The sequence below is a fragment of the Lissotriton helveticus genome, chromosome 5_1 (genome assembly GCF_964261635.1).
Source record: "Lissotriton helveticus chromosome 5_1, aLisHel1.1, whole genome shotgun sequence".
NCBI classification, from domain to species: domain Eukaryota; kingdom Metazoa; phylum Chordata; class Amphibia; order Caudata; family Salamandridae; genus Lissotriton; species Lissotriton helveticus.
Window position 1 is genome coordinate 1,578,118,793 of NC_136065.1, and position 24,849 is coordinate 1,578,143,641.

Consider the following 24,849-nt stretch of genomic DNA (forward strand, 5'->3'; position numbering starts at 1 on the left):
TTACCTCAACCACCCGTGTTGGGACCTATTCGTCCCTGTCCACCCTTGGGCCCCCAAACAGAATCTGACACTGCAGGTGTGTGTGTAAATATAAACATGTAAGCACAACTGTATATGCTGCTTGAATGTGAACTTATCTTGTGGAATGGCTATCCTTTTAACCATATAATTGGAGTTTCCATTGACTCTCTACAAGTATGCTGCTGTTATCCTTTAGACAACATAGAGCTTCATATGTCCTTGTGATCTCCTTGACTATCCATAAACTGGATGTGCTATTTTGTCTTAGATATCACAAAGACTTTATAAATGTTACACATAGAATCGATTTCGGAGTGAAACTTCAGTGTTGCTCTTTGGATCAATTCTGCGTGAATCATCAGCTACACACGCAGAAACCTTCCTCCCTCCCTCTCTTAGAACCTCAATCTGTCTCTCTCATCCAATCCCCACTCACTCGCTCCACCTCCTTAACCCCCCCCACAGAATGGGTTACTGCTCCATGATCGCTTTTATTTGGGTGCCTCTTGATGTAGTATAGGCAGTCTTGAGGCACACTGAGTTCAAACCATGAAAGATTTATTGGCTGAGTCAAGAACAATACAACGAATTTCAGTATAGACAGAATGTGAGAAAGAAAGACTTAACAAAGTTGCAAATCACACAGTCTTTGCTAATGATTCATGAAACATGATGGTAAGGATGCACAACCAGCAACACTGTGTTGCACCAAAAAGCGGGGCCAGGAAAGAAGACGCATTCATCTCAGGTCATCAGATGCTTTGCCTATGCGGACTGAGCAAAGCCCACTCTGTTGTTGGTCATGTCGTAGACTGTGTAGTACTGGCGGAGGAAGACATCACCCAGAATCCAGAGAGGCTGGCCGTTCTGAGATGGCAAGTAGGTCTCCTCCACGTTCACGGAGCAGTAACCATTGTTCTAAGAAAGAGGAAGAGGAAGCAAAGTGATTGACTAGTCAAGAACAAACAAGTAGACTCTGCAAGGTGCACAGCTCAACATCCGGTGGAAATTATAAAGTCATAAAATGCACCACAAACTATTTTGTTTTTTCTTATGTGTACTCCACCACATGTTATGCTGTTTTTCCCTTAGTAAAGGATTCCGCATATTAGACAGCAAATCTGCTTGAAGGGCTAGAATAACCTCAATCTTGGAGGTCCCCGAAGGCAAGATAAGGTTGACAATATCTAATTCTGTGACATCACTGCAATGCAGCTCTCTAGGTATTCCTCATTCAATACCTAAAACAAAGGCTGTCGTGGTGGTGATAGGGTGTGATGACAAGTTGCATGTGGAAATTGCATCTTGTCTAGGCCTATTGTATATCTGTGCAAAGTTATCCTCAGAATGTTTTCAGGAGTCTTGCCTTTCCCTTCTCCAACACACACTCCTTTTGTACATATTTCATGAATTACACCTTAGTGACATTGGTCTCTTAAAACGTGATAGTACATTATCCGGCCACTCATTAATTCCTTGACTTGTGTCCCATGCATGTTCGAAAGGTTATCCCACATTTGAAGAAATACTTAAAATATCGCTAAATTTGCCTGCACCAGAGGAAGACTGTGTCTGGTACAGGTGAGAATCTGCCTTCCTCACAAGTGTCCATTGACCTCCGACATGAAATAAATAGATGGCAGAGCATTCATACCTGGATGATGTAGGCAGATGGCGGGATCGCGAAGGAGTAGCCGTTGATGTAGAAGGTGATGGTCGGCAGGTTCTGCACATTATTACAGTTCACAAAATACTGCAGAAGATGAAATGCAAGGGTGTGTTGAGGTGCAATCAAATGAAAATATAAAATGGAGCCTCACATTTGTTCAAATAGCTGATCTCATTTGCTCCATGGATTAATTGTTCAGAGCATATATCAACCATCCTGCTCATTAGCCACTGCCCACGATTCACTGATCTCAAGATATGATGAATTATTTACCTCATACAAACACGTGGCTTCGTGTCATGGCTATGCCTTCCACGTCTGGTGGTAGGTTAGTTGGTGTCAGTGGGAGCAGTATAACAATCACTCACAGTGACGTTGGTCCCCTTCTTCTAGAACTGTACCCCGATGGAAACTATACAAAGTACCTAAACCCAAATCCTCGCTCTCTCTGCTTGTCTCTATCAAAATATGTCACTAGTAGCACAGTACTGTCTCTTGAATCCTGTACTAGAATAAGTCAAGATGGAGGCTTCAGTAGTGGAGAGGACACTTAGCTACTGACGTTATATGTGAAGCCCCAGGCCATACCGGCCTTCCCTGTTTCCTCTACCTGTTGCAACCAAGACTTTATCCCACACTTTTACAATGATGTGTCTACCATAGTCCTTTTCAAATTATGTTTCTTTTTTTGCCATGGCCATTTTCAATGCAATGCAATGTTATACACACCGCAGTACATGTGAAGAAAAACTTCTGCATGTCACTTCTTGTTTCCCAGCCCCACTACTCCAATTAACCCCAGGACAACTTGAAACTCCTGACACATTTTGGTAAAGCTGTGCCTGTGCTCGAATATAGTCACCTTTCTATGGTATGTACTTCTTGAAAGTTGACTTCCTCTGTAATATGCTCTCTCTATCCTCTCTGAATCCTTCTTCCTCCTCAGGTATAAACATTTCTCGCTGTTGTCTTACTTTCCCATCCACTATTCTCCCAATGTTATTGTTCATCAGATTGAATGCCTACAATGTAAAGATCTGCTATATTGTTGTATTGATGTAATGGGTCTGCAGCTATTAAATGTCTCTCTCATACTGCCCCTCAGACTCCTCTCTTACACATTCTTTCGATGTACACAATGCAGTGTCTTTTCTGAGAACTGTCTTTACATCTGACACTACCTCTGCACTTCTCTGTAGATTCAGCAGACCCGTGGTTCAAATATAGCTCCTACTTAACTCCTTCCATGCCCAGCTCGTCATAACGGCCGTGGCCCGCCCATGCGCGATTGATTCCCCGCCTCTGCAGGATAATTAATCAGTGGGCGGGGTTGTGACGAGTTCAGCTTGTCATGAGCACAGCTCCACTGTGACTCATAACGAGCTGGGCTCATTACGAGCACCGCAGCGCCGCGGACCTCCCCCCGCACCATGGGGGAATTATCCCCGCGGCGAAGGGGTTAAACCAAACATCTCATTACTTCTTTAGCTGGCATGAATCAATGGGGCAAGAAGACACTGACCAGTAGATAATGCACATCCCCAGGTCTCTCTCTCATTATAATAATCTCCTCAATGTGCTCTCTTCCTGCACCTGATTAGTCTCCCTCACTGGGGAGCAGATTCACTAACAATTAAAGCAACATAAAGCAGCAAGACAACTTGCTGCACTGCGTTGCGTGACAGGGAGAGAAAGCAGGAATCGCTATATCTACTAAGGTAGAATGCATTCCTGCTCTCTCCCGGCGCTGGTGCACTGAGTGCAGCCCAACGCTAATGTAGGCACTCTTGTGCCATGGTGCAAGGGTGTCTGTGTGCTATAGGCAGGATTGTTTTTTGTAGGAAGGGACACCTTCCACCCACAAAAACAATCCTCGGAAGCTTTTTCCTCTTTCTATGAGTGCTGCAGTATGCTTCACACGTAAAAAGAGGAGGACAAAATGAGAAGTAAACATATTCCTCCTCATTACACCTCACCTGGAAAGGCGTGGCATTTTGACGCATTTCCAGGTTTCCTAGTGTTAGTATCTGTGAATGTGCCAAAAATCATGGGTGGGTGCGTAGGAATTCCCTCGGTCCACACATAGAATGGTTTCTCATGGCAGAGTAACAAAAGGCATTGACCTGCGCTGCCTGGCGTTACTCCAGATTTGCTAAGCCATGCAGAGCCATGCAAGATGACTTTGCGTGGTTTAGTAATCTGACTGAAGCCCTTGTGTTGCATTGGGCAGCCTTCCAAGACACAATGGCAATGCAGGAGCTTTGAAAATCTGAGCTTGGTTTCCATTGAAAAACTTCAGTAGGTTCAAGATACCTTCAACTTGCACTGAGTGACTCCCACAAGATTGGGCAGCAGGCACCACTGGCACTGATTCCAGCTTGTGCATGGTTGGTGGTTGAAGTCCCTTCCATTACATTCCAAGAGTTCTTCTAGGCACCTCTGTGGATTCAACACTCACCCCATTTTGAGACTGCTGTGCGCCCAGTGTCTGTAGAAGGCTCCCCATATACTGCTGAGGGATGGTAAGGGGTCCGGTCCCAGTGTCCATGATCCCCTGGCAGCCATTGCTGCACCAACCGGTGGACTGTCCGTTGATGGAGAATCTGAAGAGAAAATCACAGGGCTGATTATATGCACATGTTTCTTACCTAAGAGGACAACTGCCTCCATCACAAGCCCTGTTAATCATTTTGGTGCTTGTAAAATGCAGAGTCATGTGAAATAATCAAACTTGCAATTGCTACATCTCCCTGAAGTTTAAAAAAAAAGTTTGAAAAGTTAGCGCTGTTGCAATTGTTGGGCTATTCCAGATTTTTAAGATTTTTTTTTTTGCAGAAGTCAGAACGAGTAGATCTTATGGAACATCTTTTATTTCCTGGAAAAAGGTGAGATTTACTTTTACGAGAAAGTGACACTCAATCATAAATAAAAGTTATCACATTTTAATCAGCAAATCTACTTTCTTGAAACGCCGTAATAAAGTTGCATTAACAGGAACGTTTTGCAAATCTCTAAGTAACTTAAAAAAATTGCATGTCCCGAGTATTGCTGCATGCCTAAAGGGATGGACACTGGATTAAGAGATACGTCTAAAAATGTCTTGGAGAGTTGAGAAAGTAGTGCAAGACTTAGAAGTATGGGGAAATACAACAAACATATTACTAATCAACATGACTCTAGAGAGGGTAATCGCACACAAACCAACAAGGAAGATTAACACATGGCCATGACCTGTGGGGGCGAGACGTGGAACCCACTTGCTAGTGGGAATGGAACACATTTAAGTAACCTGGCTAAAAACTGGATATTGCTGTTAAGTACTGAGGTCTTGAATCCGTTATAGGGCTTCCACCGGGGTATTTAGGAAGAATCTTACTATCATAATCTGTATTTAGGCACTTAGGACAAGTGTGAACTGTGTTTTTGAAAAGCGATGCCTGGTATTTGTACATGAAAAAATCAAAATAAATATTTTTGAAAAAAAACGTAAGAAAACTTTCAATAAGAAATTGAGATGAGTTGCTTAAACAACTATTTTTTGAAAAAATCTTATCTAGGAAACACTTCTTGGCTGTTCCCATTTATGCTGTACGTTTTGCAGAAATGTTCTGTTTGAATGTGAAAAATGTTGCCATTTGAGTAGCCGTGATTCATGATTTGTAGCAAAAGATGGCATCTGCTGAATGTGATGGGGTGGTCCTAGCTAGCCAATGGGCGTTTTTTTTTAATGTCAATTTCTAATAGCGCACTTATTATGAGGCTATCCAGGCGCATGATGGGGATTCCTCTTCACAATTATCTTAAAGGTCCACACATTTACTCTCCTGGGAACTAGAAGTTATTTCTTGTGGAAGTCACGTTTTATGGCCCTCCAGCATAAGAATGTAAAGTAGAAATAAACGAATATTAAAATCGAATCATTAATGAACGGGGAAGAAAAGCTGGTCATCTGGTAGTGTTTCGACCCCTTCTATATCAGACTCTTGTTTGTTGGTCCCCATTTGTTTCCAGATTTCTTCTTCTAACTTTACTTCTCACTGTCCACAAGGACTGAAATCGCCAGTTCTCGTCTGTCTCTATAAAACAATCTGTTGACTGGCCAAAGGATGGACATAGAACCGTCCATTTATCACATAAGAGAAAACACCAGATATGCAAAAGAATTGTTGATAATGCATGAGCTTGATGGATCAATTTTCAAACTGGTGAGGACAGTCCATAAGTTGACTTTGATGCCACCAGCGACAGAGAGGGCCATGTCATGTTGACTGGGATGAGCACCATGCTGGATGCTCCTGGTGGGGTCTCCCTTTTACATCTTGGAATAAAGCATCATTAAATACTACTCTACGTGTGGACTTCCCATCATTACACACTATGCTGAGCACAGATTTTTAGCCTAGGTGGATGGGTAGAAGAGTGGATGGATGAGTGTATGGATGGATGGGGTTAAAGGGCGGATGGATGAATAATGGATATCACTCAGTCTCGGCCACTATCAATAATCTGCATCGGCTTCCGCTTGGTCGGAGAATTATATTCAAAGCTCTCTGCCTTGTTCATAAGGCTTTCTACAATACGGGGTCAGAAGGCATTAAAAAACTCTTTCGGAGATATGTCCCCGCCAAGCAGTTAAAATTGGCTAGCAAGAACTTGCTGATACTTCCAAGTTTCAGGAAAGCTAGATAGGGGCGGGGAGGTAGAGCTTTCTCTTTGGCTGTGGCTAAACTTTGGAACTCCCTTCCTTTCTTAATCTTGGCTCTGGAAACTCACGCTCTCTTCCGTAAAGCCTTGAAGACCTGGCTTTTCACTATTTCAACTCTGTAATCCTGTACATATGTGCACATCTGTCTTATGGCCCCTTTCCGTAGCACCTTGACGCCCCTGGGCAAAATTCATGCTTTACAAAGTTAATATTCATTCATTCATTCATGGATGGATTGAAAGGGTGGATGGAGGGATGGATGAGTGAAATTATGGATGGAAGGATACATGGTGGTTGGGTTTGCAAATGGTTGAATATGTTAGGATATAGATGGGTACACAGATGGAAGGACAGAATGAAAGGTGAAAGACTGAATGATAGATAAAAGAATGATTACACCTTGTTGGGGGGGGGTTGTTAATGGGGACTGGCTCTGCAAATTTCCTTGTATATCCAGTAGTTTCCAATCAACAATAAAAGCGGGCTCACTTATATTATGTGTGGTTCACCATTGTCTGGTGACTAATACCTGCTGGAGCGAGATGTGAGTTTTGAAATCGTCTAAGGTAGCAAGCTGCGGGCATACTGAAAAAATGTGAAGTGCACGATTGTCTCAATCTAATATAAACTTATTTTGACTTGTACTTAAGTGGTTGTCTATTTACTTACTTTTTATACTATTGGGCGACCTCCTCTGACGTGTCTGTAAAAACCTACCTTTTGTCCTGAATTTTGATCTCCTGTCCTGAATTTTTGTCCTAAATTTTGACCCTTTGTCCTGAATTTTTACACTTACTGTCCTGAAATTGCACCCATGTCAGTTGGTCACCCTAGCTCTACAGGTGCCACTGCGGACACCACTGGGACCCGATGGTTGGGGCACAAGAAGTCACATGTTGAGCTGCACTCTGGCATGCAGCTGACTCCTCCCCTTCCACCTGCTCTTCCAGATTCACAGTCCAGTCATTATTATTATTAAATTACACTTGTATAGCGCTATCTACCCGGAGGCCTCGTAGCGCTCATGACTGACACTTCATTAGCGCGGGCTCAGGGCAGATCAGCGTGCTTTCGCATACAAGTGTGTTTTAAGGGTTTTCCTGAAGGAAAGGTGGTTGGTGATTTCCCGGAGGGATAAGGGGAGGGCGTTCCAAAGCCTGGCCGAAGTATGTGAAAAGGAGCGGCCGCCCCATCGAGCCTTCTTGACTCTGACGGAGGTGGCCAGCTGGAGGGAGCCAGAGCGGAGGGAACGCGAAGGAACATAGGGGGTGACCAAGGTCTGCAGAATTGCGGGGCCAGTGTGATGGAAGGCCTTGTGTAAAATACACATAGCCTTGAACTGTACTCTCGCTGCAATAGGGAGCCAATGGAGTTCTCTTAAGGCATTCCTAGCTGACTGCCAGCGAGGGAGATTGTAGAGAAGGCGGGCCGCACTGTTTTGGGTGACTTGGAGCTTTTGAATGACAAAGGAAGGGGCTCCCATAAAAAGAGCGTTCCCATAGTCCAGGCGCGATAATATCAGGGCCTGGACCAGGATCCTCCTGGCCTGAAAAGGAAGCAGGGGGAGCACCTTCCGAAGCATCCTCATCAACCCAAAACAGGTGGCAGCAATCTTAGTGGCTTGTACCGAGAAGTTCAAGGCTGGGTCGAACCAGATCCCCAGGCTCTTTATCTGGGGCTTGGGAGTGGGGGGCTCACCCAGACATGGTGGCCAGATGGATGCAAAAGCGGAGGGGGAAGAATTCCCCAGCAGAATGACGTCCGTTTTCTCCCCATTAAGTTTTAAACAGGAGGATTGCATCCATCTGGCGACCGCCTCCAGACAGGGACCTAAGGTGTGGGACGAACCCTCCGCGTGGTCTAAAGAGACCACCAGTTGGGTATCGTCCGCGTAGGTGACAATACGCACACCGAAGGGTTGGACTATCCTGTCTAGAGGCTCCATGTAAACATTAAACAGGGTGGGGCTCAGGGAGGAGCCCTGAGGAACCCCACACCTGAGAGAATGTTTAGGGGACACTGCCTCACCCTCAAAGACCTGGAAAAACCGGTCGGTCAAGAAGGACGTCAGCCATTCCAGGGCCGCGCCCGACACGCCCATGTCTGTCAGTCGTTGCAACAACGTGACATGGTTAACCGTGTCGAACGCGGCACTCAGGTCCAATAGGATAATGGCGACTTTCCCACCCTGATCCAGCACAGCTCTTGCTTCTTCCGTGACCGCTAGAAGAGCAGTTTCTGTCCCATGTCGCGGACGAAACCCTGTCTGAGAGGCACGCAGGAGACTGTTTGACTCCAGATAGTTCGTTAAGGTGTTATTTACGTGCCTCTCAAGCAGTTTGCTCAACCAGGGGAGCAGGGAAATGGGGCGATAGTTTGCAAGGTTACTTTGGTCAAGATTGGGCTTTTTCAGTCGGGAAGTCTTTATTATGTGTTCCACTGGGAAAGATTAATTTTGAGATCTATGACTGTGATTGGTCAGATTTCAGGAAGGTCCTGTTTGGCGCAAGGCTTACCCATCGATCCCGATCTGCCAGTAGAGCTGTCGAGTGACGGGCGCCCAGACTATCTGTCCCGAATACAGGCTGTTGTCCACACCTCCGAAGATGATCTGTCCGGATTGGCTGTGTAAGGCACAAAGTGAAAGAAAATTATTGGCTGAACAAATTATTAATGCAACACTTCGGAGGAAGTGGGAGGGGGAGCAGACCACAAACCAGAAATTGTGTGTAAAAGGCCGCTTTATTGAAACAGGTGCACATAACAATTTAAACATCCCTGGCAAACCGCCTCACAAAACTATAAACCTCACTAATACAATCGCATACCTGACCCCTGACCCCTCCCCGCCCCTAAAATTTCCTTGAACCCGCCCCCATCCATACATTACAATATTACAACACAATACAAAACAATACAAAGCATTGCAAAACACGATAACCCCCTTATTTCCACACTTCCCTTAAACAACCTCCCCTGCCTGCCTCTTTCACAACTGTAAATCACCCAACGTGTCTAACCAAACTTAAATAACCTGCCTACCCTTTTCCTGTCGATAACTCAACCTCAAGAATGCCCAAAAACCTATGCCAACCTTGGCAAACTTCCAATAACTTCTGCACAGCACCTGCTCCAAGCGACAATACATAGTCAAACCCCTGCACACCTGTCACAAAATAAAGCTGTACCAAAAATGGAAAAACCAAAACCTGAACCCCAGAAGTCACAAATATATAGGATGATAGGAAGGGCAAAAACTAACTACCACAAATGCTCCCAGCCACCAGGTCACCAAACCTAAAATGGTGGCTGGGAGCAGGAACCCAAAGTATTTATGCTTGGGCTAAAAAATTTACCAGCCCAAAACAAAATGTCCGTCCTGAAGCCCGCCCACCCTGCCCCTACCAAACCGCCCAGGGGAGAGACCTCCCTGCGGTCGGCTACCCACCCAAACCCCCCTTTGGCACCTCACTCGTGTTTATGAAGAAGCTACCCTGTGAGTCTGAATCAGTAATACATCTAGAACATGCACCCCTCTGGGGCTTCCATGATTGCAGCAAACGCTGCTTTAACTACATAATCATTTTCACATTCCTGATTTACTATGGCAGAATCATGGTGCATTTTCTGTAACAAAATATTACACTACAAAAGATTAAGTATCTTTACTCGTCAGTTAAAACATCACTTATTTTCGAGAAAGAAGGCGTGTTGTTATGGAATATATATTAAACTGCAAAGAGTATATTTCAAGTTGGAGAATGATTTGAGGCAAAAAGAAGGCACAACACATACAAGTCCTCAGTAAGCTTCAGAAGATAGAAGAGGACAGGCAAAGGCAGCAACAGTGAAGCTTCCCACTGCCAGAAGAGGGGCAGCAACAGTGACGCTTCCCTCTGACAGAAGAGGGACAGAAAAGGCAGCAACAGTGAAACTTCCCTCTGACATAAGAGGACCAGCAAAGGCAGCAACAGTGAAGATTCCCTCTGACAGAAAAGGGCCAGCAAAGGCTGCAACAGTGAAGCTTCCCTCGGACAGAAGAGGACCAGCAAAGGTGAAGCTTCCCTCTGACAGAAGAGGGCCAGCAAAGGCTGCAACAGTGAAGCTTCCCTCTGACAGAAGAGGGCCAGCAAAGGCTGCAACAGTGAAGCTTCCCTCTGACAGAAAAGGGCCAGCAAAGGTGAAGCTTCCCTCTGACAGAAGAGGGCCAGCAAAGGCTGTAACAGTGAAACTTCCCTCTGACAGAAGAGGACCAGCGAAGGCATCAACAGTGAAACTTCCCTCTGACATAAGAGGGCCAGCAAAGGCAGCAACAGTGAAGCTTCCCTCTGACAGAAAAGGGCCAGCAAAGGTGAAGCTTCCCTCTGACAGAAGATGGCCAGCAAAGGCTGTAACAGTGAAACTTCCCTCTGACAGAAGAGGACCAGCAAAGGCTGCAACAGTGAAGATTCCCTCTGACAGAAGAGGGCCAGCAAAGGCTGCAACAGTGAAGCTTCCCTCTAACAGAAGAGGGCCAGCAAAGGCTGCAACAGTGAAGCTTCCCTCTGACAGAAGAGACCAGCAAAGGCGGCAACAGTGAAGCTTCCCTCGGACAGAAGAGGACCAGCGAAGGCAGCAACAGTGAAACTTCCCTCTGACATAAGAGGACCAGCAAAGGCGGCAACAGTGAAGCTTCCCTCTGACAGAAGAGACCAGCAAAGGCGGCAACAGTGAAGCTTCCCTCTGACAGAAGAGGACCAGCAAAGGCAGCAACAGTGAAGCTTCCCTCTCACAGAAAAGGGCCAGCAGAGGTGAAGCTTCCCTCTGACAGAAGAGACCAGCAAAGGCGGCAACAGTGAAGCTTCCCTCGGACAGAAGAGGACCAGCAAAGGCAGCAACAGTGAAACTTCCCTCTGACATAAGAGGACCAGCAAAGGCGGCAACAGTGAAGCTTCCCTCTGACAGAAGAGACCAGCAAAGGCTGCAACAGTGAAGCTTCCCTCGGACAGAAGAGGACCAGCAAAGGCAGCAACAGTGAAACTTCCCTCTGACATAAGAGGACCAGCAAAGGCGGCAACAGTGAAGCTTCCCTCTGACAGAAGAGACCAGCAAAGGCTGCAACAGTGAAGCTTCCCTCTGACAGAAGAGGGCCAGCAAAGGCTGCAACAGTGAAGCTTCCCTCTAACAGAAGAGGGCCAGCAAAGGCTGCAACAGTGAAGCTTCCCTCGGACAGAAGAAGACCAGCAAAGGCGGCAACAGTGAAGCTTCCCTCTGACAGAAGAGACCAGCAAAGGCGGCAACAGTGAAGCTTCCCTCTGACAGAAGAGGACCAGCAAAGGCAGCAACAGTGAAGCTTCCCTCTCACAGAAAAGGGCCAGCAAAGGCGGCAACAGTGAAGCTTCCCTCTGACAGAAGAGACCAGCAAAGGCGGCAACAGTGAAGCTTCCCTCGGACAGAAGAGGACCAGCAAAGGCAGCAACAGTGAAACTTCCCTCTGACATAAGAGGACCAGCAAATGCGGCAACAGTGAAGCTTCCCTCTGACAGAAGAGACCAGCAAAGGCGGCAACAGTGAAGCTTCCCTCTGACAGAAGAGGACCAGCAAAGGCAGCAACAGTGAAGCTTCCCTCTCACATAAAAAGGGCCAGCAGAGGTGAAGCTTCCCTCTGACAGAAGAGGGCCAGCAAAGGCTGCAACAGTGAAGCTTCCCTCTGACAGAAGAGGGCCAGCAAAGGCTGCAACAGTGAAGCTTCCCTCTAACAGAAGAGGGCCAGCAAAGGCTGCAACAGTGAAGCTTCCCTCGGACAGAAGAGGACCAGCAAAGGTGGCAACAGTGAAGCTTCCCTCTGACAGAAGAGACCAGCAAAGGCGGCAACAGTGAAGCTTCCCTCTGACAGAAGAGGACCAGCAAAGGCGGCAACAGTGAAGCTTCCCTCGTACAGAAGAGGACCAGCAAAGGCGGCAACAGTGAAGCTACCCTCTGACAGAAGAGACCAGCAAAGGCGGTAACAGTGTAGCTTCCCTCGGACAGAAGAGTGCACCTGAGTAACAGTGAAGGTCATGCACCGTTGCCAATGCCCTCACACAGAAGCTCACCTGCCCATGTAGACGCTGAAGATAGGGTTGGTGAGCAGGTTCTGCTGCAGCATGCCTTGCATGACAGTGGTGGCGCCACCTGCTGACATAGCGGGGTAGGCCATCCCAAAGATCCCATCGAACTTGGAGTAGTAGAAGCTGCTTCCGGTTTCAGAGGTGGTCAGGCCGACCTCCTGGTTTGTGAGGGTCAATCCTTGGACCTAAAAGAGTTGGACAGGTAGACATCATTAGGGTGTTTTGAGCAAAAGACTTGCAGGGTGCAGGGCAAAAGCAGAGCAGTACGGCAATACATTGCTCAACATAAATAACAGTTTACAGGTGGAAACAGAGAGGCCCCAAGGGACTTAGTGAGAAATAGGGGCACATTTTGTATAGGCAGTGCCTGATTAAAGGCCTTAGGTCTGGGGCAGAGTCATTAATATGCCCTCTGTTGCACACCACTGACTTCTCTGGCCATGGCATCATTGACACTGATGGCCCCTTCATCTCCTTATTGTACAGTGGGCCTGCCGTCCTTCAGATTCTTCCATAGTCCTTATCATTAACCCTGTCTACCTATTGCGTGGGTCATGAGTTTCATAGGTAACTTACAGATACGGTGTCATAGCCAAAGATGCCATTGACACTGCCGCTGCCGTAGGACATGGTGAACTGCTGGTTGTTGGTGCTGTAGGTGGATGACTGGCTCGGGTTGAACAGGTTGTGGTTGGCTGCAACAAGAAACAGAAAGTCAACATTTTAGACAGTATGTCAAGGAATTGCAGAAGGACTGTAAGGAAGAATGCTTTAACATTTGCGGGTGAAGTTACCTGAAGTGGCTTGCACTGTGTGTGCAAATTTGCAAAATTCCACCATGTAACGTGAAATATTCAACACTCTGCAACATAACATCACACCTCCATTGGGAACGCAATAGGTTAAATCAGCATGTTTTGTGTGATAAATACTCACTGCAGGCCTGGCTCTGGCAGTACGTTGAGGCCACCCACAAGTTGGACGAGCCAGTGTCAAAGAGGACCAAGAAGTTTTGGGGTGGTGTTCCAATGCTGATCTCACCAAAGTAGTATGTCTAAAAGAGAGAATATGAGATGAGACATGGGGATCTACATGTCTTGATTCGATAGCACCGATGATCTGACCAGCATGACGGGAGAAGGGCCTTTGTTGGCAAGGGAAGAGAGAGACATTTCTACAAAAAGAAGAGACATTGTTTTGGGGTGGGATTGCAAGTAGTGGTGTACGAGTGAGCGGGAATTGAAGAATACTCAATATGTGCATTGGAAAGAGTCACATGAGTGCTTAGCCTACACGAAACCTAGGAATATGACTAGCTACTAGTCTATATGATACTGGGAACTTTGATGGTCCCTTTCCTAACTGGTCATTAGCATCGGGGGAGTTCAGGATGGGATATGCCCAGTGGTAACCTGTGATTGGTCGATGTTACACCAGGAAGTTCAGGATAGGGTTCCATTGGAATTGAGCAATATGAGATCAGGAATTACAAGATGGTGCACCGTTGGGAATTGCTTAATATGACTCCTGGGAGGTCAAGTTGGTGTTTACTCTTGGACTGATGGTGCCTGTGATGTTGCTAGTTAAATCACTGTTTCTCTATGGGAATGGCGAGTACTACACTGGAGTTCAGGATGATATTTGCTATGCTACTAATGAATTCAATTCAGTATCACTCTACGAAACCCATTATGTCTGATGTCACACACTGTGGAGTTTAGACTGCTGTATAACATAGGATGGGTTTTTCTGTTTCTGAGAATAGCCATGCGCTCCAGAAATGGTAGCCCTGCCGAAATGCTGGGAAGGGTCTCAGGCAAGAAACGATGTCAGCCCAGCAGTGCCTCTTACTCACATCCATATACATGGGCTCGTAGGCGATCGCAAAGTCATTCTTCCTGTTGAAGTTGTACTTCAAGGCTGGGTCCCTCTTGTGGGTTTTCATGAATTGTTCCAACACGCCGTGGTCACGCATGTTCTCCCGGATAGACTTGTACCTATGCAGAGGGACCCTAGACAGAGGAAAGAATACCAGGGACGTAAGTCAGGGCTCAGGAAATCAGGTCATTTTTTTGGACAAGGTTACCCCTTCTGGAATGTGTTAGGCTGGGAGCAGATATAGATGCATGCCAGTCTGGCCACGACATGCGAGTGACTCTTACTCCAGCCCCTATGCTTTCATAGGCATTGGTCCTGAGAGGAAAAGTTCTGCCTGCCACTAGATCAGTCGACTTCTGTTCGTTTCATTAACTCTTTCGTGATTTTACAGTTGTCAATTTGCCCAAGTTCAAGGATATACATTTAACACTAAATAGTAGAATAATTAAAACACACGAGTGAAGAGTGGGGCCACTTTAGGAGAGAGGTGAGGGGTCGGTTGGCTGTCAAACTACCAATAAGAATGCATCATTTCTAATTGGAAACCTCTCTGGTCTTTACGATTGTTAGACGTTCCCCATTATTATAAACCAAGGAAGCATCATCAAGGCAAATAGCACCATTTATTTTGATCACATTCATAGGATTAAAGTCTGATCCTAGAAGACTGTGAGGCAGTGAATTTATTACAAAATTTAAGTGTAAGCCCCATAACAGATATACAGTGGCCCAATTCTGTGTTTTCCGGTGAGAGACATTTGAATAGCTCCGAGGTACTATATGAACTTTAAGAGAGCAGTAAAGACTACTGATTTTACCTCATGTTCTGCCTCACCTCTTTACCTGTATACACTGATGTAGTACTACTACTTTTTAAACACGTTTTCTGATGTATGTTAAATAGGCCACTTTTTATCACAAACGCCATCTTGACCAAGATGGAAGTCATCTCTGTCACTCATCCTGCTTCCCCCCACTTTCTCTCCTTGCAAACCCTGCGTCACACATTCAAGCTGAGACGTAATGGTTTATTTCCACTGTTACGTTATTCAGCTCTCCATGAACCTTTCCCTGTTTCGCTATGACTTGTAACAATCACAAGGTCTCCCATTGATTCACTTTGGTCTATTCATTCGCATAATGTGTTATTGTTAATATATCTAGTTATATTCCAGCATCTCTGGATGATATTAGCATAGAGGGTGCTAAATAATCATTCATGTGGGTGCTTAGTGCTTGGGTGTTAAGGCAATGCGATGTCTATTTTTTTATGTGCTCTGGTTTGCTGATGAAATAATACATTTGCTCACATCAAAGTAAGACAATAGTTTCTGTAATTTCATATGCAAAAATATTGTATAAAAAGCTTCGATTTTGGGGGGTTTCAGACGACTTTTCTAGTCTACTAGGGATCCTGTGCGATTATGTCCAGATTTTGCTTCCCATTTGGGATTTAAAATAATTTCAGATTTTCGCATTCTCTGTATACCTACACATTTGAGAACATTTGTGGCCTCTGTACCGCTTGATTTGAATTTTGTTGTAAAACCCTTTAACTTTTCATTGATATAGATCTCGTAGTGCCCACTCAATTAATGTCATTTAAATTGTAATTCCCTCTGGATCTCCCCCCCCTCCATAACAGCCAGGGGGTCAGGTTACCCTTACCATGCCCGTTTATATATGGTATTGTTTAGACATTTTCAGGACGGGGAATAGGATTTACACAAAGTCACAAAAAGCACACTTCCTGGGTACTAATCTAGCTTTCTGTGAACTTTGGTGTAATTCCATTCAGCCATTTTAGCTGTGGCACTGCCTAAAATTCATCATGAAAGTAGCATGAGGAAAATTTGTTTAGGGACCGCTTTTTTCTCAGCCCTCGTTTTACAACTTTATTTGGAATGCTCTGTGAAGTTTTGTCAAACGATGCCAAAGTTATTAAGTAACAAAAGCGCTCTTCCTATGGGAAGTCTAATCTAACTATAACTACACAGTGGTGACTACAGAGTGGCAGTAGGCCGACTGCAGTTATAGTTAGGGGGACCAGAGCTAGGAATTCCTCGCATTTGTCACCATTAATAAACTTGCGCTCCTTTGACGAATCTCGACAAACTTTCCAGCCCTCTTCCTTTTTAGGGCTCGCCTGCTGATGCGCTTCAGCGCATAGCTGGCGAAGCTCTATAGGGGCTTATCCAGTGTTTATCCACTGGCGATTCCACTGGCGATTCCTTCAAGTGCATGTGCTTTTTAGGTCATTGCGCTTGCGCAAGCCCTAAAAAGCGCGTGCACAATGCCACCAGCCGCCTGCCTGCCTGCCTCGCATTACCACATCAAAGGCAGCCCTCCGAGCGCATTTCTCACCCCCTAATTATTCACGGCCGGCCGGCAGGCACATCAAAGGCTGCTGCTGCCGTGACTCGCATTTCTCCTCCCTCCTCCCCTATCACTGCCCAGGCCGGCCGTACTTTCTCTTTACAAGGGCGCCCATTCCTGAATCACTTGAAATCTCTCCACATTATTTGCATTTTGTTAATTAAAAAAATTAACTTCAACACAGCGTTGCACATTTTTCTCGACTTCGGAAGGATGAGTCCCAATCTCATTTGTACAAAGTGTTGTAATGGGATTATTGGAGAGTTAGAGAAACGTGCTCACAAGTTACATTTTTATGCAAATCATCTGAGTAAATAAACAATAGCATGGTGCCGTTTGCGTCCTTGACTTGATCTGGTTTTTATTTTTATTTTGCTATTATTCTCACAAAGGCTAAGAAGGTCTGCCTACTTTAGTATTAAGTGCTATACGTCGCATAAGCAACAGCTAACCATTCACTCACCCACGCAACGCCACTCACCCATGCAACGCCACTCACCCACGCAACGCCACTCACCCACGCAACGCCACTCACCCACGCAACGCCACTCACCCACGCAACACCACTCACACACGCAACGCCACTCACACACGCAACGCCACTCACACACGCAACGCCACTCACACACGCAACGCCACACACGCAACGCCACACACACACGCAACGCCACACACACATGCAACGCCACACACACATGCAACGCCACTCACACATGCAACGCCACTCACACATGCAACGCCACTCACACATGCAACGCCACTCACCCACGCAACGCCACTCACACATGCAACGCCACTCAACCACGCAACGCCACTCACCCACGCAACGCCACTCAGCCACGCAACGCCACTCAGCCACGCAACGCCACTCAGCCACGCAACGCCACTCAGCCACGCAACGCCACTCAGCCACGCAACGCCACTCACACACGCAACGCCACTCACACACGCAACGCCACTCACACACGCAACGCCACACACACACGCAACGCCACACACACACGCAACGCCACACACACACGCAACGCCACACACACACGCAACGCCACTCACACACGCAACGCCACTCACACATGCAACGCCACTCACACATGCAACGCCACTCACACACGCAACGCCACTCAACCACGCAACGCCACTCACCCACGCAACGCCACTCACCCACGCAACGCCACTCACCCACGCAACGCCACTCACCCACGCAACGCCACTCACCCACGCAACGCCACTCACCCACGCAACGCCACTCACCCACGCAACGCCACTCACCCACGCAACGCCACTCACCCACGCAACGCCACTCACACACGCAACGCCACACACACACGCAACGCCACACACACACGCAACGCCACTCACATACGCAACGCCACTCACACACGCAACGCCACTCACACACGCAACGCCACTCACACACGCAACGCCACTCACCCACGCAACGCCACTCACCCACGCAACGCCACTCACCCACGCAACGCCACTCACCCACGCAACGCCACTCACCCACGCAACGCCACTCACCCACGCAACGCCACTCACCCACGCAACGCCACTCACCCACGCAACACCACACACCCACGCAACGCCACACACACACGCAACGCCACACACACACGCAACGCCACACACACACGCAACGCCACTCACCCACGCAACGCCACTCACCCACGCAACGCCACTCACCCACGCAACGCCACTCACCCACGCAACGCCACTCAGCCACGCAACGCCACTCAGCCACGCAACGCCACTCAGCCACGCAACGCCACTCAGCCACGCAACGCCGCTCAGCCACGCAACGCCGCTCATCCACGCAACGCCGCTCACCCACGCAACGCCGCTCACCCACGCAACGCCACTCACCCACGCAACGCCACTCACCCACGCAACGCCACTCACCCACGCAACGCCACTCATCCACGCAACGCCACTCATCCACGCAACGCCACTCATCTATATGCAAAACGAAAAATTTCAAACTCTTCTATTGCGAGACCTATTGCATTTTCAATGCTTGTTTTACATTAGCAGAGTGTGGAAAGTTTCGTGATGACTGGTCAAGGGGGAGCAAAGGTAAAAAGGGGAGGCCCAAAATGCGTTTGGGCACCAATGCATTTTTCCATAAACTTTGTTCTCATGCATAGTAGTCGAATTTCGATGAAATTTGGCAGGATTACACATTATGATGTGCAGATAATCCTTTGGGTACTACAGGTAAGTAGGGCAAGTATTATTTAAGTTATAAGACTTTTTAATATGATATGTTGTCACTGTACTTTCACAGAATTTTGTGGTATTTTGCGGAAGTACCACAGTACAAAGCAATGACAAGTCATTTTGTGATTGGCTAATGACTGCCTTTACAAAAGTTAAAATCAGCTATATCTTTTAGGAACACTTTGGCTATATTCTGCATTTCGCCTTTAGATATAGGTAAGTGTTAGGTTTGACATTTTTCACCTGCCTATCACCATTTGATTAAAGGTGGGGAAAATATGTATACCTTTCTATATATTTTTTAAACAATATACAGACTACCGCAGTAATGCCTCAGGAGTACCATGATTCTTAAACAATATATAAATATGTTAACAATTTCAAAATACACTCTACTACACTACAATTTATAAATATAGTGTATTACATTGTATTTTCAATTTTTAACATATTTAAATCTTCACAAAAAATTCTGCTAAGTACAGTGGTAATACTTAAAAATGGCCTTACTACTAATAAAAAGCATGGTTCTCCCTAAACTGACTGGAAAAATATATATAGAAAATTATAAATACATTATTCTAACTATTATCACTTTCATAAAGTAGTACTAGGTAGGGAACAAATATAAGAACAAATACTTACCTATATATAAGGCCCTAACCCAGAACATATGGAAAGTGTTCGGAAAACTACATGGTTGCCTTTTACATCTTGTAATGACAGCCATTAGCCAATCAGATACTGCCTTGCTATCCACATGTACCACATTATAGTGTAGTATCTCGCAGCACAATATATCAATAAGTATTTTAACACTACTTACACTATTTACAGCTACTAATAAACATGAGCATTTATACCTCATAATCTATATTCCTGGCCCATTAGATTTACATCCATTCACCCACTTTCACGTACAATACTACACTCTATGCCACTCTACGACACTCCACTCTGTGCCACTCCGCGCTGCATCACTATACTACACACCACTGCACTTTACGTTAATCCACTGTACTCCACTCCACTTTACCACACTCCACTCTGTGCCACTCTTCTCTAAACCACTCCACTATATGCTACTACTCTATACCCCGCTCCATTCTACTACACTGCAGTGCACACCAGTACAGTGTATGACCCTCCAATATGCACTACTCCACTCTATGTTATTCCACTGTACAAAGCTCCACTTTGCGCAGTACAATCTATGCTATACCAGTCTATGCCACTCCACTGTACCCAACTCCAGTGTACCCCACTGCACTGAACGCTATTCCTCTGTATGCCACTCCACTGTACGCCACTTCAGTATACATCCCTCCACTCTGTGACACTCCACTGTATGGTATTACAGTCTACATCACTCCACTGTACGCTACACCAATTTATACCACTCGACTGTACACTGCTGCCGCCTATGCTATTCCATTGTACAACACTCCACTCCACTCCACTCTACACTATTCCACTATTTGGGGCTCAACTCTTCTGACCTATACTGTAAGCTCCTACACTCAATATTATTCTACTCTACACCATCCCACTGTACTCTATTCCACTCTACGGCACTCCACTCTTTGTTACTACAGTCTACGCTATTCCGCTGTATGACACTCCACGCTACGACACTCCATTCTATGACACTCCGCTGTACGCTGCTCCACTCTTACACTATTCCACTCTATGCAGCACCACTCTACGATACTCAACTCCGCACTATTCCACTCAATCACACTCCATTAGAATACACTCCACTGTATGCAATTTCAATCTACACCACTACCTTGAGCCTCACTCCCCTCTACGCCACTCCACTGTATGCATTCAATTATACACAACTCTACTGTAAGCTATTCCACACTACGCAACTCCAGTCTACACCACTCCACTCTACCCCACTTCACAGTGTGCTATTCCATTGTATGCCACTAAACTCTCCCACACTCCATTCTACGACACTCCACTCTACAACACTTTACTGTACCCTATTCCAATCCACAGTACTCCATTGTACCACACTCCAGTGTACGCAACTCCGCTCCACATCACTCTACTGTTCGCCCTTCCATTGTATGCAACTACAGCGTCTGCCACTCCATTGTTCGCTACTCCAGTCTGTGCCATTCCACTCTATACCAATCCACTGTGCGCAACTACACTCTACATCACTACACTTTACACTAGTTCACTATACTCTACCAAACTCCACTGTACGCCCCTATTCCGCTATACACTACTGCACTGTACACCACAACTCTGTACACTACTCCACTCTAAAACTCTCCAATTTACACCACTCCGTTCTATGCTATTAAATTCGATGCCATACCACTCTACACTATTTCACTGTAAGACACTCCACGGTACACTACTACACTCTACGCCACTCCAGTTTATGCCACTCCAGTTTACGCCACTCCACACTATTCGTCACTACTACACTCCACTCTATGCTATTCCACTGAATGCCACTATAATGTACACCACTCCACTTTACGCTACTCCACTGTATGCCACTCCACTCTATGCTTTTTCACTCTATAGCACTCCACTCTATGTTACTACACTGTATGCATCTCCAGTTTACAACACTCCACTCAGCCCCACTACACTCTACACTATTGTATTGTATGCCACTCCACTGCATGCCACTGGACTCCATGCTATTCCACTGTATGCCACTCCACTATATGCTATTCCACTGTACCCCAACCCAGGCTACGCCACTCCACTCTACCCTATTCCACGGCATGCTATTCCACTATACACCACCTCTCTACAGTTTATGCCACTCCAGTTTACGCCACTCCATGCTATTGGTCACTACTACACTCCACTCTATGCTATTCCACTGAATACCACTATACTGTACACCACTCCACTCTACGCTACTCCACTGTATGCCACGCCACTCTATGCTATTTCACTCTATAGCACTCTACTCTACTTTACTCCACTATATGCAGCTCTTGTTTACAACACTCCACTCAGCTCCACTACACCCTACACTATTGTATTGTACGCCACTCCACTGCATGCCACTGGACTCCATGCTATTACACTCTATGCCACTCCACTGTATGCTATTCCACTGTACCCCACCCCACGCTACGCCACTCCACTCTACCTTATTCCACTGCATGCTATTCCACTCTACACCACCCCACTCTATGCTACTTGTCTGTATGCCACTGGACTTTACGCCACTCAACACCACTAAACTCTACGCTATTCCACTCTAAGCCGCTAAACTTTATGCTACTCCACTTTACACTATTACATTGCATGCCACTACACTTTACCCCACTGTGATGTACCCCACTCCATTGTATGCTATTCCACTCTACGCTGCTGAACTTTATGCCACTTCACTGTTCCACACTACAGTCTACACCACTCCACTGTGTGCCACTTGACTCTATGCTACTCCACTCTATAGTATTCCATTGTATGCGATTCCACTCTATGCCACTCCATTTAACATTGTTCCACTGTGTGCCACGCCACTGTATGCCACTTCACTGAATTCTATTCCATTCTACACGACTCCGCCCTATAGTACTCCACTGTATGCCTCTCCACTCTTTGCACTCCACTCGCCACTGCTAAACTACACCACTCCTTTCTTCACTATTAGACTGTACACAACTTCGCTGTACACTATTCCACTGGAACCCACTCACTCAGTAACACAATACGTTACTGTATTCCACTCTACGCCAATGTACTGTACCCCACTCCACTCTTAGTCATCCACTGAGTGACACTCCACTCTATCCCACTCCACTAGACGCTATTCCACTGCACGCAACTCTACTGTACGCCACTCCACTCTACGCTATTCCACTTTATGCCTCTCCAGTTTACTCCACTCTACACCACTCTACTATATCCAATTCCACTGTTCGCCACTCCACTATATGCCTTTCTACTCTACGCCTCTTCACTATACTCCACTCTACACCATTAGACTCTATGCTATTCCACTCTACGCCATTCTATTCTATGCCACTCCAGTGTATGCCACTACAATCTGTGCTTCTCAAATGCATGCTATACCACTGTACGGAACTCCAGTGTATGCCATTTCACTCAAGCCTATTACACTGTGCACCACTCCACTCTATGTCATTCCACTCTGCACCACTCCAGTGCATCCTATTCCATTGTACCCCACTCCACTGTAAACCACTAAAGTGTATTACAATTTATGCTATTCCACTGTACACTACTACACTCTACCTCACTTCGAAGTATGCCCTTCACTTTACGCCACACTACTCTATACTATTCTGCTCTATGCCACTCCACTCTAAGCGACTCCACTGTACCATAACTCCAAAGGTCAGGGGAGTTATGAAAGTGTCATTTTAATATATTGGGCCTACATATATAGTAATGAAGAATAAGGGTAATGTGAGAGAGATTTACAAGTACCACAGTGATATGAGAACAGGAAAGAGAGTCAGGGGAAGTAATAGGGAAACCATTAAAAACAAAGAAAGTAAGCAGGTTTCACATGAGGGGTAGTTCCATAAAAGGGTCCCAGGCTCAGGGGTCGCAAAAATATCTCTTTCAAAGACATGGTTGGTAATGCATTGTATCAGTGGCGTAACGCAAAATGATGGGGCCCCCTACAAAATATATTCAGAGGCCACATATCTCACAATCATTCATGTGCTGTGGGCTGAATTGCCCCCTCCCCCTGAAAGGTTGGGGTCCTGCTGCACTGAAGGGGCTGAAGGGGCCTGTGTTACACCCCTGCATTAAGTCACCTTCACCAGCAGTGGGAGACAAACTCTAAAACAGCTTGAGAAAAGGTAAGAAACAGACGGTAAACTAATCATCATGTGAGAACAAAGGCAGATCCGGAGGCAATGTGCAGACTCTGCTGCTATTGCAATGCAATATAAGAGATGACCTATTGGGTCTTACCTGCAAGAATATCAATGTATTCCTATGTGTATTCTTGAGGACATAAGCAGAGGCTCTCTCTGCATTGAAGTTGTATTGCCTCACCAGCCCTTTTCAGAGCAGGATGCAAACATTGTAGAATAGAACTAGACTATGAACTCTTACAACTAAAACTGAACTGCCGCCTAAGAATATCCTCAGCTCACACAACTACAAAGACACTGGACTTCCAGGTGAAATATAGTGCTCCTCTCACCAGGCCCTCTTGGAGCTGGTTGCAGATCATTTCCATGACTAAACTATCAACTCTTACTACTAACACTGACCATCTGCACAACAGTGACCTTCACGATCACCATCATATGTCTTGATGGACACTCAAACCTCATAGCTCAAATACCTACTTCACGATCCCCTCCGACAGCTGGAGGCAGACCATTGCCAGGATCAGCCACTTCATGGTGCTTTGCTGGATGGGTGAACTTCGGGAAGGGAACTCAGTGTTTGACAGACCAGGATCTGAGCTCAAGTTAAAGGGCTCAAGCTGCTTCTTTTATACTGAAAATTTGCCCTCTGTGATGCTCTCATCTGCTCCACCCCTTCCACTCAACTCCAACCCACAGTTGTTCCTCTAACAACATTAGCCAATTAACAGTGCTATCTGTGTTTTCCAATTCCAAAGCAAGCATCACCTCAAAGGGTCACTTTGTGCCTTGCAGATAAAAATAATATTTAAAGAATTAGTAATCTTCATGCTAACTTTAAAGATTGTGTTATCTAAAACTTATCAGACCCACTTGAGGCTGCTTTCAGCTTCATGATGCATCTCAAAACTTGTTCCAAATTACCTTAGTTCTGAATTGCCCCGTATAGGAAAACGAGGAACCTTGTTTTAAAGTAGCTGCATAACACAATAGTGTTTTTGTAGGAAAAGTGCTAAATACTACCGTTTGGTATGTACCTTGGCCCTGCGA

The 24,849-nt window shown here is 46.1% G+C and overlaps 1 protein-coding gene across 1 annotated transcript; it reads right to left on the reverse strand.

Moving 5' to 3' along the window:
* Positions 1 to 558: 558 nt before the first annotated feature.
* LOC144755612 (gastricsin-like) lies at positions 559 to 24,394 on the reverse strand. The gene is made up of 9 exons (XM_078644729.1): positions 24,280 to 24,394; positions 14,340 to 14,496; positions 13,421 to 13,538; positions 13,061 to 13,179; positions 12,470 to 12,669; positions 8,912 to 9,019; positions 4,149 to 4,293; positions 1,676 to 1,774; positions 559 to 939 (listed from the first exon to the last, which is right to left on the reverse strand). The coding sequence occupies exons 1-9, from the start codon at positions 24,333 to 24,335 to the stop codon at positions 787 to 789; spliced, it is 1,155 nt and encodes a 384-aa protein (XP_078500855.1). The 5' UTR covers positions 24,336 to 24,394; the 3' UTR covers positions 559 to 786.
* Positions 24,395 to 24,849: the final 455 nt, after the last annotated feature.